Source organism: Glycine soja, chromosome 15, assembly GCF_004193775.1.
Source record: "Glycine soja cultivar W05 chromosome 15, ASM419377v2, whole genome shotgun sequence".
In the NCBI taxonomy this organism is placed as follows: domain Eukaryota; kingdom Viridiplantae; phylum Streptophyta; class Magnoliopsida; order Fabales; family Fabaceae; genus Glycine; species Glycine soja.
The window spans coordinates 42006404-42023442 of record NC_041016.1 but is presented as its reverse complement, the minus strand read 5'-3'; the positions used below and the strand labels follow the sequence as shown (position 1 = coordinate 42023442).

At 31.9% G+C, this 17039-nt stretch overlaps 2 protein-coding genes across 2 annotated transcripts; both read right to left on the bottom strand.

Annotated features, from left to right (window-relative positions):
- Nucleotides 1-1863: 1863 nt before the first annotated feature.
- Nucleotides 1864-5388, bottom strand: LOC114386885 (putative receptor-like protein kinase At4g00960). Its single transcript, XM_028346947.1, has 7 exons — nucleotides 4479-5388; nucleotides 4202-4336; nucleotides 3892-4061; nucleotides 3588-3798; nucleotides 2844-3081; nucleotides 2553-2703; nucleotides 1864-2307 (listed from the first exon to the last, which is right to left on the bottom strand). Exons 1-7 carry the CDS (start codon nucleotides 5275-5277, stop codon nucleotides 1999-2001), a joined length of 2013 nt encoding a protein of 670 aa, XP_028202748.1. The 5' UTR covers nucleotides 5278-5388; the 3' UTR covers nucleotides 1864-1998.
- Nucleotides 5389-8166: 2778 nt separating this feature from the next.
- LOC114386162 (E3 ubiquitin-protein ligase ATL6-like) lies at nucleotides 8167-8673 on the bottom strand. The gene has a single exon (XM_028346154.1). It carries the CDS (start codon nucleotides 8671-8673, stop codon nucleotides 8167-8169), a length of 507 nt encoding a protein of 168 aa, XP_028201955.1.
- Nucleotides 8674-17039: the final 8366 nt, after the last annotated feature.

Sequence of the window (17039 nt, the reverse complement as noted above, 5' to 3'; positions counted from 1 at the left end):
TTGTTATTATATTTAGTTCATAATTCTTAATTCAAATTTTTACATATTAAAAATTTCAAATATTTACAGCAATATTCACACATCAACTTATTATTTAAGTTATAATTTTTATATTAAAAAAGATAGTTTTAAACAAATATTTTGTTAAATTTATTTTTTTTAAGTGGAAATTCTTACTTTAGATTGATTGAAATATTTCGCAATAATTTAATTAGGGTTAATTATGTTTTTAGTCTGTCATTTAACTTCCAATTTTTAGTTCCTGAATTTTTTTTTGACAAATTTTTGTCTTCCATTAATTTTTTATCATCACTTTTAGTTCCTCTAATTTTTTATTTATTTTTAGTCTCTCATTTATTTTTATTGCTCATAATAACTCTCAAATATAAAATAAATGGGAGACTATAAATGAACAAAACATGAACTAATTTTGAGTAAAAAAAATAAACAAGGAACTAAAAATAAACAAAAATATTTAGAGGAACTAAAAATAGAGATGAAAAATTAATGAAGGATTAAAAATTTTCAATTTTTTTGAAGGACTAAAAATTGAAATCTAAAAATTTGAGGGACTAAAACCTTAATTAACATATTTAATTAATAAGTTTTTTAATAAGTAATTTATTTTTTATGTCTCATTTATTATATTTTAAAAACCATAGTCTTGTAGATATATAATCAGTTATATATATATATATATATATATATATATATATATATATATATATATATATATATATATATATTGATGACAATTATTAATGATTAAAATAAAATAAGAAAATTAATTGTAAATATTTCTAATAGAAATTTAAGAAAAAAATTTATCATTTAAAATATTTTATAACAATATTTATGTTAATAAAATGTTTATTCGTGCATGATAGGAGTCATACACTCAAGTGTGTGTATATATATATATATATATATATATATTATTTGTGTCATATGTTTATTACTGTAGTTAATAAATTATAGTGGTTTAGTAATAAGTTGATCTACTAAATACTTTTAATGTTTTGTGTTTGATTGCTGGATTGTCATTTTTATTATATTTTTCTTATTAAAGCTTGCATTTTAAAAAACATAAATAAATATTGGTTCAACTTATTCAGATCGGTTCAATACTTCAATCAGACTGATTCATCCGTAGAACCAAGAGGGTCAAACTGATTTGAATCGAGTCAAAGCGTATCCGGTTTAATTAATGAGCGGCTTAAACCGATTGTATCAACAATTCCCCATCCAATTGGTGGAACAGGCTAATCATGCGTCATTCGTCTTTTTATATGTCATGTAAGGTAACATCTCAAAAAAATGATTGATACACTAATTAATTCTTATGATAAACTAATAATTTTTTTTTTGAGAGAATGATAAACTAATCTTGTCTAACTAAAATATCCTTATATCATAAATGATCAACTACACCGGATAGTTACACCTACAAATTTATATTATTACATTATTTCTTGTATTCCAATTATGATCAAATAAAAAAGTTCTTCATTAATCTTATCTAACTAAAATATCCTTATATCATAAATGATCAACTACACCGGATAGTTACACCTACAAATTTATATTATTACATTATTTCTTGTATTCCAATTATGATCAAATAAAAAAATTCTTCATTGTATTCTTTTGTTGTTTTATTGGAAAAGAGCACTGCAATAAACAACTAATCTTATGAATAGAATTGTGAATGGAATCTGATCTGTATTGAATTACAATTTGAATTGTGGAACCAAAGTAAACGAAGAGATCTTTAAAATTTTAACAATATTTTATTCACCAGTTTAATTACATCAGGTATTCACTGGCGCAATTATATATCTAAATTAAATCAACACTTAGTAGTTACCTTTAAGAACATATCCAAAACTGAAAAATGTTACTGATTTGCCAGAGGCTCTTCATTATGTTACAAGGTATACAATATACGGGTTTCACCAGGAAAAAAAAAATATAGAACAACACTGATTGCCTTTTCCATTACCTTGGTAAAATGTTAGAGACTGTTACATCATTAATGGAAAGATTCTTGGAACTTTTTGATGTAGAGGCATCCTCTAAGGTCATTCTTCCGACTGAAAATGCAGGCTGGTTAGGTTTTGGAAGGGGCATTTTATCACATGCTAGCATTACAACAACAGTGGACATAGTTGGTCTATCTGCTGCATCTTCTTGAACACACAACAGACCAATGTGTATGCACTTCACAACTTCACTCTCTATGCAAGATTCCTCCAGCACTGGATCCAATAGTTCCAAACATTTTCCTGCACACCATATTTTCCAAGCCTGCAGGTAATTGCAAATTTTTAATATTGATTAACTCTAGTTAATAATACTGTTGAAAAATTAAATAATGTGGCAAATGAGAAATAGAAAAGAAAAAGAGAAAAAGGGACAGATATGATAAATGATGTAATGAGAAAGAAAGAGACAGATAGGATGAAAATAAATTGAAAAGGAGATGAGAAGAAAAAACGAGTGTATGATTACATTTATTCTAATGTCTTGATCAGGTAACAGTGAAAACTCACATATAAAGTAAGACTTTGGCCACATTCTGATAGATAGAAACCACTGTTCTTTTTCCCACAAATGATTTCTAGAACAAGAACTCCATAGCTGAAGACATCAGATTTCACTGAAAACAATCCTTCCATAGCATACTCTGGAGACATGTATCCACTGATGGAAATCATTAAAACTTTGTTAATTCTCTTATATTAAATAATAAATAACCAACAATTTCATTTTTCAACTAAGTGCTTAAAGTTAGATTTATGAATCCTATTGTTAAAAAAATGTTAGGTACAAGTAGCACTCACTAGGTGCCCATTACTCGTTTTGTATTTGCCTGGTTCTGGCCTTTTTCAAATGCCCTTGCCAATCCAAAATCTGATATTTTGGGATTCATTTCATCATCTAACAGAATGTTACTAGCTTTGAGATCTCTATGAATAACTTTGAGTCTAGAGTCCTCATGAAGGTATAAAAGACCTTTTGCTATGCCATTGATAATGCTTAATCTTAGATTCCAATCGAGTTGCCTTTTTTTTCTCTCATCTGACAAGATAAACACAGAAGAAATCTCAACCAAAAAGCATTATATGAAGGATAAAGACTCAAGGAAATTGACAAATCATGAATTGTAAGCGTGGGCCTTAGAATGGAAAAAAAATTAAAAAATGTACGCAGAACAAATATTTATTCACTCACTTTTCTAGAGATATAGCCTTTTTTACCCTGAAGTTATCTTAAAACACGGTAATTGATTACATTAGCTTCAATTTAGTTTCACAATATGAACAGGTAAAAGATGTGTCATAATTTATTGGATATTAATGATATAAATAGCATACGTACGAAAACAATTGGTGCTACCTGCTAACTATATATAATAAATTTCCACCCTACACCCAACTACTTTAATCCCCATAGCAGCAACATTTGACTTGTCTCTGCAGACAAGTCTAATTATAACTCAAATTATTGAAGAAAAAATCGAAGCAAAAAGTAGACAACCTACCACATGAACACAAATCAATGAAGCAAGCTAACTAAGAACATACCAAACAGGTGAAAGTCGAGACTTGCATTCGACAAATACTCATATACAAGTATCTTTTCATGTCCCTCCAAGCAGCACGCCAAAAGTCTTACAAGGTTGCGATGTTGCAATTTGGCTATAAACATCACTTCATTCTTGAACTCTTCTGAGCCTTGACCAGAAGCTTGTGAGAGTCTCTTGACTGCAATTTGTCTTCCATCTGGTAGAATTCCCTGATAAAAGTTTGCAATAAATATAAGGCTAAAAGCACATTGAAAGATGGTTAAAGTAGAGAATGTATGACTTAAATTCCAAATCACTAATACCTTGTAAACAGGGCCATATCCACCTTCCCCTAACTTAGATGCTTCTGAAAAGTTATCAGTACTCTTTAGAATTGTGATTAATGGGATTGTAGGCAGGTCTGTATTCAGTGTTTCCTCAGTTTGAACATTGTGATATGATGATTGATGTATGGTATCAGGTATCCTCCCATCTGCAGAGAAGACAAGTTTTCGAGTTCATATTTGAGTATGTGAAATAAGCTATATTAAACATATTCTTTTATTTTTATTTTTTGGAAATGCAAAACTGGATATTAAACAAATTCAAGCATGTGTTGATCCAGGAAATCACCTTTTCCTCTTCCTCTTCTAGTTCTTTTCCTGAACCAGAAGCAATAAACACTAAAACACAGTAAAGCTACTGCCCCCAGCACACTTAAGCCAATGATCAATATTATTCTTGACTTACTAGCACCCCTTTGTTTGGCTGTAAAAAATAAAACAAGAATTAATAATTACTTTATAATCTGACACATGTAATAATCCAAGTAAACTATAGATTATTCCTATCATAGAAGAAAGTGATTATTTATTATTGTTATAGAAGAAAAAAGCAATTGACGTGTCACCTGTTTGTGTATCAGATGCTTGAGTGCGAAAAAGGTAGAAAATATAATCATCATACTTTATGAGACAGCTTGCAGCCAAAACTTGCCACCCCAAATTTTGTTCACAACATTTGGGAACTTGTGCTAACATAGCCTCCAAACACTCTCTGCATCCATCATTTGTGAGATCTCTACTGCATTGCACCAAGCCATACCTTCTCTGAGTGGAACTCAAATTGAAGCCATCCATAAAGTACAAAAGATTGGTCTCCACAGTTGCTTTTCTGATCAAACCTCTCATAAAATCCAAACCTTTCTGAATCTCTTCTTTACTAGACACGATTTTCGGTCGAACGGCGTGCCATGATGGATACACTGTGACATTCCCAAAGAAGTTCTCATTAGAGTACCTCAGGATGCAGAAATCATACCACACAATTGCAGATACTCTATTGGGGCAGCGCTGAAGAACTTCTCTGGAAGCAGTAGAGACACAGAATTGACAAAAGTATCCGACTATGTCGCCGCGGCAATCATAGAGGCCATACACAGCATCAGAAGCATCTCCTCCAGAGGTGTTGTTGCCAAAGCTGTTGTGGTTGTAGCCTTTGCTTGTGGCTGCATCTGTGGAGAGCCATGAGAGGACACTGTTAAGGTTGGTTTTGTATGCACTGCTGAGAGCTTTTTGTTGGGTGGTATTTTGGCAATCATCTCCCACATAGTTGGGTGATTGTGCCTTTGTAACATGTGGTTTGAAGCTTAGCAATAGCAGGAAAAGAAAGGAATATATTGATCTCACATTTAGTAGTTTTCCCTCCATGGAGTACTTGTGAATTTGCTTAATTTAGTGCCTAGATGATAATTAAAGATATGTCACGTAGTATAATTTGGTTGTATATGTTAGATATCCTTGATCACACGGAAAGAGTGAATTTGTAAAGGTATTTGGATGTATATAATAGATAATCTTGTGATGATGAGTCAACAAGTCGTCTTTACATGTTCACCTTCCCGTGGTTGTAGGTAAATGGAAGAGAAATTATCCAGAGAGATGGGTTAATGAGATATTCTTTTAACATACTTTTTAATTTTAATATACTTTTTATTATTACTTAAAAATTATTTAAAATTTCAAAATACATAGAGATTTATTAAATAAAGAGTAAATTACACAAATCTTTCTTAAAAATTTTGTAAAATTATACAAATATGATTTTTAACATTTACTCTAACTTTCCTTCGGCAGAGTTTAATATAATATTTTTCAAATAATTAAGGGTGTCTCAATTATATTTTAAAATAACTAAGGGAGTTAGTGTAGGAATAAATAAAGACAGGATACTTGTTTAATTTTAGCAAACTTAAAAAGATGTTAGTGTAATTTACTCTTCAATAAATTATAGGATAAAAAAAATTGTGATTTCTAATAAATTTTAAACAATAGAAAAATGCATTGAAAATATAGTGTATTTGAAAGTGCATTAAAGTTTCTCATTATTTAAAATTGATACATGCTAACTAATATTCTTAGAATTAATATTGGTTAAAAAATAGAACAAATTATAATAAAATCCCCAGAACTTTTATCAAATTACAGATAAACTCACACTTTTTGATTTTCATGCACTATCTCTTGAAGTTTGAAAATATTACACTAGCATCACTTACATGTTTGAAAACATTACATTGACACTCCTTAACACACACAAATCTTACATTAACACTCACTACAAGGAAGTTAAATATAATGGTTAAAAAGTAGGGACGTTTGTGTAATTATACAAATGATTTGCTCTGACAAATAAAATGAAAATTTTTGATAAAAAAATTACATTAATGCACATTAATTGCAATTTTAAGTGCATTCCCAACTTGAATATTTCAATAAAAAATTATATTTTGAGTCCTAAGGTCATTGTTTTGCAAGACCATTCAGAACTAAAGTTATCATAACTACCTTTACAAATCCATTTTTTGTTTTACCAACATGTCATCAAATGGCAATTAATCACATCTTTTAATTAAGATCTTGAATTAAAGTTTTTTGGATGAAATAAACGTGGTTGGAAGAGAATATTTTACTAAAGATGATCCGTAATGTTTACTAATTACTCAAGATTAGTTATTAGTAAATTTGATAAATATTTTATACCAATATTATAATAAAAAAATCTATTTTTATGTATATATATAAATGTATGAGAGAATATCTAAACTAATTTTAAACCCACAGGTTTCTTGTAGGAATATGTTGCCCAATTGCCACCAAAACAAAATGTTCCCCAATTGAATTGAATTGAGTTTTTTTTGGTACAATGATATTTTTTTTGGATACATGAATTGAATTAGTTTTTGAGGAAAAAGACAACATGATTTAAATGTGTTTTTTCTAATTCCTCATACAACTTATTTGATTTAAAATTTAAATCCAATTAACCCTAATCCAACCGAAAACGGTTTGAATTTGATAAATTTTTATTTTCATTTAATTTTTATTTTCTTAATTTATGAAATGTATTAAATAAATGGTAAAATACATAATAAATATAGCAAATAGTTGTATAATTTTTAAAAATATAAAATTAAAAATAAATTTACACTTGATAATTATATATATAACATTAATCAAATAATCACTAAAAAATTATCTTTAATTAAATATATTTTCATAAATAAGTATATGTTTTGTGACAACTTTACAAATAAATAAGAAATTAGAAAATAAACATGAGTGAAGATATAAATTTATATACTAATAAACAATATATATGTATGTAGTATAAGTTTGGTTTGGCTTCAATTCTAAAATTTGATGGAGTTTGACAAGATACTAAAATAAAGTCGTGTATTATCTAAGTTTATTTTGGTGAAAATAACCCGTAAATTTCTCAAAAATTTCATTACACTCATCCAAAGCTTATATATGCAACTATTAATTAACTTCTAATTCGTGCACAATAAATAAATGAATAAATTTCCAATTCAACAACATAAATCTCCTAGAATTCAACAACACAAATATCCTAGATTTTACATTTTATTTTTCCTCCAATATTTGAGATTACTCTTTAAGCGCAGCCCTAGGTGCATGGCCTGCTGCTATATTAGATATTTTGCATAGTATCATCGTGGACCAACCTTCTCTTAAGATTTCTCCATTCACTACTAGAAAAGTTGTTTTCCACATCGTGGTATCTACGTCGGTTATCAAAAACCGATGTAGTACATGGTGCGATGACATTTTCGTAATTAATGTCAACTTTATTATGCTGTTAACGACGGTTTTTTATAAACTTCCTTTGATGTTAACGTTACAAAGACGATTTTATAAAAACCGTCTTTGATCAAGTATTTTTAATTATTTTATTCATTTTCACTTTCATTAATTCACAACCACTAAACCTAAAAAGCTTCCAGGAGAAATATGCTCCTCACGAGAAAGGAGGAGCGTTATGTGGGGTTGCTGGCAGAGAAGGACGCAGAGGAAGGCTTGTGGTGTTGTCAGAGAAGAAGCCACCAAGCCCGCGCGACACACAGTGAAGAAGACCATGAAGCGGTAACCTCTCTCTCTACTATTTCCCCCCTTTTCCCTTCTACTTAGGGTTAGGTTTCTCTCTTTCTCTCTCTCTCTCTCTTCAATTCTTTAGGTTTTTCTTTCTATTTCTTTTGAATCGAAACTCCTTCGGAGAAATTAACGAAACCACAACAATTACTGCCATCGATTCATTCCACAATTTTTTTTTCTGTGTTTGATTTTCTTCGATAAAACGCTACTGAGAGACGCGTCGATGCAGTGTGTGTGGAACACGTGACTGCACTTAGGTAGCAAGCGAAGCGCGTTGGCGTCGTCGAACTCCGCCAAACTCACTGCACACTGAAACACAGGGTTTTGCGACATCCTCATTTTAACTGTGGAGTAGGACGTGATGGGACACGTGGCGAGCACACGCGGGTCGACTCCGCGCGGTATGGCACGCGTGGCTTCTGGAAGCACCTGGGGTTGTTCTTCATGGGAGCAGTAGCAAATGAAGATGGAGCAAAATGCGGTGAAGAGGAGGGCGAAGAGGAAGATCACGAGTAACATGGGAAGCGTTGCTCTGGTGGAAGGGACATGAGCCACTGCTGGTGCTGCAGGGGATTGAGCGTATGAATATGATGATGATGATGATGACGATGATGATGATGTTAGGAGGAAGAAGAGTACAATGAATTTCATTTGGATTCTTAATTAGTGTGTGTGTGACAAATTAAGGTTGTTGGCTTTTAATGATATTTTGAGTGAGAGTGGTTTTTGCTATGTTTAAATAAGTGTTTGTGCTGATGTGTTGCCGTAGTTAGTTTGGTAAGAAGAGAAAGGAACATGGGAATGTTTTGTTTGTTTAACTTGTTAGGATAAGAAGCAGTTTTGGATGTGTCGTGATGGTTTTTATGATGGATAGAAATTAGAGTAGATAACATGCATGCAAAACAGGTTTTCATATTATTCTTTTATTTTGACGTCCTATTGTTTTGAAGTATTGTGCGCTCTTATTATTCTTTTATTTCACTATTTTTGATTTTATTGGTTAGATTGTTGCTATTAGGGTGATTGGAATGAAGCTGGAGCTCACTCAAACTACAGGTAACATAACATAAAGCCTATATTGTATTTTACTTTTTCTGATTATTGTTTGAATTATTTCCATTTTGAGAACTTGAAATGAATGGTGATTTCAGCACCAAGTCCATGGAAAACCTTAAAATATCACAATATTTTTCTTGTAGTTGTTAATAGGTGGATGTAAATTTATACCACACTACTACAAAAGTCATATAGTACGACGTACCAACAAGGACGGTCCACAGAAAACGGCGTAGAATCTTTAGATTGGAAGTTCAAGGACGGTTATTTTGAAAACCCGTCTTTGAATTGTTATATTTTTTTCTCTCTCTTATCTTATCTTCTTGGATACACTGCTGACCCTTCATTTTCCACTAACCCTTCATTTTCTTCTCTCATTGTTGCCATGCATTTCCCTTTCTCTTTGTCATTTTCTCTCTCTGGAAGAGGACGGCATGGGTGGATGTGGACCACGAGCTTCACTCCAATGACCTCACCACCTCACGTGCCACCGCCTGAGTGTCATCTCCCTCACCTTCACGAGAAGCTCTGGGTGCAATTCGAGCAACGCCACCGCCCACAGAAGCGACGAAGTGGACGCGTCTTGCGCCGCCAAGAGGAAGTCGAAGAGGTAGCCACTGATCTCGGCGTCGATGGAGATCGGCTGCGGCATGTCTCCGGCGAGCTTGGCCTCCTTGATTTCACTGAGTGTGTCTTGCTCCCTTGGCAGCTGAGCCTCCAATTCTTTGATGAAGCGAGACACTGGCGCCGGCGGCGGTGATTCCTCCCCTCTCATTCCCGACAACCACCTCGCTGACGACGACGTGCACGATTGACACTCGTCCAAGGACCGCGATCGGCACATGTGCTTCTTCTTCACCGACGACCCTAGGGTTTCGCCTCACAACTCCAGGATCTCTCTTGTTTTCGCATTACTTCTTCTTATTGTTGGTTTAGTCTCCCTTTTCACCATCTTGAATAATCTTGTTAGTCCTCATCTCCTTGGCTGCATTTTCAGATTCACTACTAAATCACTAATGCATTGCATCCTTCTTCGCCTTTCGGTGTATGGAAAACGAAATTCCTTATCTGTAATGTGCAGTGTTATTCTGTTTATCTTAAATTGAATTAAACTACCTATTGTTTTGATTTTGATTTGGTAATGCTCAGCTATTGTATAACTTCAGTAATGAGTAGATGTGCAAGTAATTTATTTTTTTTGGATACCGAAAGAAACAATTCAGCTGCAGTTATATTTTTTAATATTATTTTTAGCTAGTTCTTATAATTGAATTTGTGTTCAATTTTTTTGTAGAATGCACCTTACTTGTGTAAAAAAGATGGGATTGTTCTTCATTGCCCGCATGTAAGTTCTCTAAAGGACTAGTGTTTTGGAGTTTCGTTTCTCCTTCTATATTGTTCAATGCCAATGGTGTTTTTTTCCCATTCACATGGACTCTTTGGTATTATTTTTAGGTTAAAGAATCACCATCACTTTGGGAAAATCCTTTCTCTTCCCCAACATCTTGGAAGCCCTGTGCTGAGCGCCAGGATGGTGTTTTACCAGGTTTCCTTTTTTTTTTTCTTCTGTTCCTTAATAGATATTTAAGACCTCATTAGCATTGCAAGCCATGCTAAAACAGGGAATTAACAAATAGAGTAATAAGAATATCTTAACCCAGAAGTTGTGACAACTTAACATATTTTGCATTTGTCAGTAGCATCCACTTAGAGCAATTATAAGTGGTATCTCAACAAATCCGTGACTGCAATTCAATTCTTGTTTATGGAGCGAGTGGACCCTTTAACTTTTTTATCACCTTCATCTTCATTAAAAAAATACTCTGCAAAATCCTTAGGTTTGAAGATTTTTAGTTGTAACTAGGGAGTTATGTAAAAGTGATCTACAATTTTTTTGTTTTGTTTCTTTCTTCTGTAATATATGTTATTGGGGATTATGTTCATACTAGTGTTGTGTATGTTGTAACAAGGGAGTACCATTGCAATTATTGATAGTATTTTTATACCTCCATGTAGAACTTCCTCCTGAAAATGAAACAAATGGCTATATATTCATCCATGTTGAAGGTGGTCTAAATTAGCAAAGAATTGCGGTATGAGATATGTTCTTCCATGGAAAGGGGTTTGCTTGACAATATCAACTATTCGACTTATTTATTTTTATTATTATTAGGAATACAATTTTTTTAATATTTTTTTTATTTGTTAAAATTTATTAAAAATAATAAGTTTTATGACTCTTGTATCTTATTTAATTGGCTAGTTTCCTCTAAGTTTGTTATTTGCAAATTTGCCGCACCTCTCATTGAGTACCATTGATGTGCTAGATAGTTTTTCTATTATAATGGATAGAGGGTTAATAGGAATGTATCATGATTGGTGTTAGTCCTTTACATTTGATGTCGTGGGCTTGTGACTGTATTTCATTTTCCCTTGTGTATATTTCTATTTTATTTAATTAAACATTGTAATTCATCATAGGTTTCTGTTACATTATATATATATATATATATATATATATATATATATATATATGTAGAAATCTATTTACTTTAATTGTTAGTAGTTCATCAACTTCATGCATTAGTGTAGGATTAATATATTTTAATATGATTTTATGCAATATAAATATTTTTCTAAGACGGTGTTGACATCATGAATGTCTTAGAAAGTCAGGTTTCAAAGACGGTGTTGACATCACGAACGTCTTAAAAAGTCAGGCTTCTAAGACGGTGCTGACATCACGACCATCTTAGAAAGCCAGGCTTCAAAGGCGATGCTGACGTCAGCAACACCTTAGAAAGCCAACCTTCAAAGACAGTCGTGACGCCAACACCATCTTTGAAGCCTGACATTCTAAGACGATCATGATGTCAGTACCGTCTTTGAAAGTTGATATTTTCTAAGACGGTGTCCCTTCGACCGTCGTTAAAAGTTAGACACTTTCAGCGACGTTAGATTCAAAGACGGTCAAACACCGTCATTGTTTGTCTCTTTCCACCGTCGTTGAAACCGCTTTTTCTACCAGTGCCATCAAGTATCAACTAATAAAGAATTGAATTATTCCCTTTAATCCTTTTCATAAAAAATAAGTAATTGTGTTAAAAAATACTACTATGTTATGACTTCTTTCGTAATGATTGGAACTAATATGCAAGGCTTTAGTCCTTAGTTTCTTGTTTTTTTCCTCCTAAAAGTGATTTTTGAAAGTTATCCAAACAGGGCCTGAGTATGTTTCTGTGATTGCGAATCAATTCATGTTTTACGTTTCAAACCATTAATGGAATGTTCTGTATGCATGCACAGAGCTAAGTTTATTTAGTTCAGAAAGGGTTATAGTGAGTCTGCGGAAGATGATGCTTGCCATGTCCAACTACATTCCAAATTTTAATCTAACTAGCCAGCATGTAGAGTTGTGTGTGTGCTTAAGGTTGAGTCTATACAATAAAAATTATCTATTTATCTCATGATAGAAAAGTCAGGACTCCACTTATGTAATAAAGTAGATCCCCAAATATTTTAAACATATGGTGTAGTATCAAATCCCAAAGATAAAAAGACTTTACAAGAAAGAAAAGACTTTTTCCAAGATTCTAAAAAAAAGTCACTAGGTTAAAATTAACTTATACTCTCTAACTTTCTCGAAAACTTGTACTACTATAACTTTTCTTAAAGTTAAGAATAAAATACTTGACTAAAAGCTTACATAAGCTAGAAGCTAATCCAAGTTGGACCATAGTTATTTACTTATATGGAATCCATTTAAGTGCTTGACATCCTGATTCAATTCTAATGGAAATCTATTTTTTGTATTCAGTAAGAGTTAGATCAAGGCCAGCTGATGCTACAATTGCTAGACTTATTCAAGGAACAAAGGTGCTTACATCAGGAGGGCCTGATAAGCTATTTCAACAAACATTTGGGGGTTTTCCAAGAGAGAAGCTCTTACAGCCATGTGGTTGCTACATATCAACAAACTCTGGACCTCTAATTGGAACACTCTATATATCCACCAAAAGATTAGCATTTTGCAGTGACTCTCTATTGTGCCATCATCCATTCTCCCTGCAACAGTATGAATGCGTTTATTATAAGGTACCTTTTCACCTCATTGCCTAGTTATATTTTTATGCAGTTCACATGAATTAGTTTTAGGGATGATATTCACACACTATTCATCAAAGTCTCATTGCCTAGTATTTTTTATTAGTATTAAATTTGTTTTAGTTACTTATCTCAGGTCTCAGATGAAATACGGTTGTATATTTCAAAGAAATATTTCTGTCATTTTTTGTTCCAATTTTTTATAAATGTTTTGTTTGCTTTCGGAATTAATGGTGATTTCATGAATTTAGATGTTGTCCTCTGCTGGACTTGAGCTTATGCATGATTTTGGTATAAATATTATTAAAAATTTTGCTGTTTATTTTAATCATGCTAATTTTGAATGCAATAACATCTTTGTGTATCCATATTTATGTTTCTTTACTTGTATTTCATTAATAAGCAGTTCATCTGCAGAATATGTAACTAATTTCTGGATAAAGTGATTTCTTTATTTGAATTTTTTGGGAAGAGTGAAATAGCGGCATCACCTGGCATCATTTTTGATATTTTGAATTCCTAAGGTATCATTTAATAACTTCTCATGTATGCATAATTCCTTTCTCCCTTTCTGAATGATGAACTAAAACAGATTTTTGGTTTTGATGGAGAAATTAGACAAGTTGTTCTTGTTGGTTTTTGTTGCAACATGGTTGCTGCTACCATTTTAAATGTGCAAACCTTGCTTTTGTAGTATGATGCAACAGTCACAGAAGGGAAAAGATGAACCTGATTTTGGTCATAGTTTGAGTGACAACATATCCTTAAGGCATGAAGGTATTATTTTTGTCTGCTTTCACTTGTCTTTTTTTCCTCGTATGGTATCATTGGTATATATATCCATGACTCAAAAGGCCTTTTGAATTTAACTTTCTTGCCCATTTGCATTTCACATCTTTCAAGTGTGCGTCCTTTATCTTTCCAAACATTCTTTTACTTTTGAAGTTAAGTATGTATAATTCTTTTGTAAAATTCACAGCATTTTCGTTTAAGTTGCTTTTAGTTTAGCTGCTCTATTTTAGAGGTCTGCACTTAATTTTGGTTTAAATTCTTTTATATTTCTGAAATTTACATACCTTTTTTATATTTTTGGCTATTTAGGAAAGATATTTTAACTAGATTTTAATTTTTTTACTAACTAAAAAATGTATTTAATTATTTGATAAATAATTTTTTTAATAAATTTTAATATTTTTTGAAACACTAATTCAAATAAATTTTCAAGACCGAACGCGCCCCGCTGCCATCACCAAGACCATCGTCGAAGTCGTTCAGGTTCAATCTACTGCCTTGATCTGTGGTTTTTTCAGTTTGTTGGATTTGAATTTGTGTGAAAAAACTGAAAATTGAAATCAGATTATGATAAGAAGAAGGGAAAAAATGAAGTTAATGGGCTTGATTGGTAAATTAAATGTGTCCGTAAGAAAATTATTTATCAACACAAACTCAAAAAATTAGTTTTTTTTTTCTAAATTGAAAATTTTCTATAGTTTTATGCAAAAAATAATAGCTCTAGGTGTGAGTAGATATATAGGCATAGACCCAGGATTACATCATAACCTTGTTTCGAATATAAAAAAAAAATTATCATAAATTTTATTGAGTAATAGCATAATTAATCCTTAAAAAAAACGTTATCGAAATTGGATTACCACGCAGCTTATGATTGGTACGAAGCTTATGTATCATTGCATCAATTTATGTCAATATTTGGTCTTCTAATCTACCAGCGTAAATCTTGTAAATGTGAGTGGGGGTATATGTTTGGATGCTTTTTTGGTGAGTGGATATATATATATATATATATATATATATATATATATATATATATATATATATATATATATATATATATATATATATATATATCCCAATTGAGTATAAACTATGATAAGAATGAAGGTTTAATTTTTATTTTTCTTTCACGTCACTGTCTTTTACTTTTTATACCTTCTAGTAAAAGTATATATTTTCGGTAGGACTAAAACTTAAGTTTAATAATTTTAGAGAGGCATATGATGATGCTAGACGAATACATTTTCCCGGTGCTAATAATTTTAAACCCCCTAGTACGTCCAATACATGTTTTATAACATACTAGTAAATTGAAAGAAATACAAAAGCAATTAGAAATAAAAATTGATAATTGATTATCACTCTAATGTACATTATTGCAATTAACATGAAGAAAATGCATGAATGTTTTCAGGCCCTGGTTGTTCCTCAATTGGTTATGGAGAAGCAGAGGAGCTAGGACCCTTCTTTCCTCAGGATAGCAGACAACCAAAGCTCAAGTTAAATCCTTATTCTTGGAATAACGGTTGGTCAATTTTGATTCATAGCCCATAATTTTTTCACTAAATACATGGTCATTAATTCATAAGTTGATTTGTAAATTTGGTAAATGTGTCAAGACCCATATTTGGAAGAAACTGGAAAGGAGGGCTGGCAAAATTGTAAGTTTCCCTCTTTTTTACTCTGTAGGACAGTAAAATTAAAGACCCATTCCATTTCTTAAACTATTCTTTTATTTTACTCTTTAGCGTGATGTTTGTTCCTTTCTAAAAGACTTAATACATAATATATTGTTATAATATGTAACGAGAAGAGAAATCCGAAGCTAGAAGCTACTAATTTGGAAAAGGCCAAAGAACTTTATACCAGAGTAGGTCATTTGGGAACAACTTAAGTACCAGGTTGACTTGGTCCTTGATATGGTATTATAGCTACTATGAATAAGTGGTCAGGAGTTTGATCCATGCTGCCTCCATTCTTCATAATTGTAACTAAATTTCAGTTGCATGGTTGTGCATTGTCTGTGCTTTTGCCTATTATTTGTATAATTAAAATATTGTCCTAATATGGTTATAGGAACAAGGTTGTTTTTGCATTGACTTTTCATTATGAATAATGTTGTATACATTTAACACTTCAGGCAAGTCTCTACAGAGGAAGGGGAAGCAAAGTCTCGAGAGCTAAATGTTATGTTTATTGAAGCTAGTGCAAAAGCTGGCTTTAATATAAAGGTAAACCTCTCTCTTCTATGCCATAGATATTTAATAAATATCAGTATCTTATTTCCCCTAGGCCCTAGCACACAATCAATGTTGTCAAAAGTCAAAACCATCTCTTAAATAAAAAAATTTAATCATGAGAAAGCATTCACTTGATAAACATGCTATTGTTTCCATAAGAGTGACATAAGAAGTGAATACATGCATTTTTGTATATGGCGGTCCAGTCCAGCAATGATTTCCAAATGTGATTGGTTCCAAAGCATACATTTGATTCATGTGTATTTCTTTGTAGTTGTGAGTTGTATGCACCATTCATTTGCTTTCTATGCTATGATGCAGATATCACCACCTACACCACATTGATAAGGACACTAACTTCTGCCTCTTCATGCCTCTCTTTGATGCACTTACCCTCTACAAAAATAATGATGGCAATCACACAAACTAAGTTCAGGTAAGTTGTCCTATGATTTAATAATGACATGCTATTTTTAGTATTAGTATGCAATTTTGTATATAGTTAGCTACTACAAATTGTTATTTAATTATAAGTTATGCAAATTTACTATAGCTAGCTACTACAAATGTAAATATGAGACATGTTTTGGTAATTTGCATATATTTACTTGCTGAAGTCCGGGAAAGAAAAAAAAATCACACATTCTACATCAGTTGTCAAACAATCGATGTAGATCACTCAACATACTAAGACGGTCAACCGATGTAGTATTAACCCATTATGGGTAGCATTCTACATCGGTTGGGCTGAAAACTGATGTAGATACCTCAATAAATTAAGATGGTCGTCCCAAACAACCGATGTAGAATTAAGCCATTATT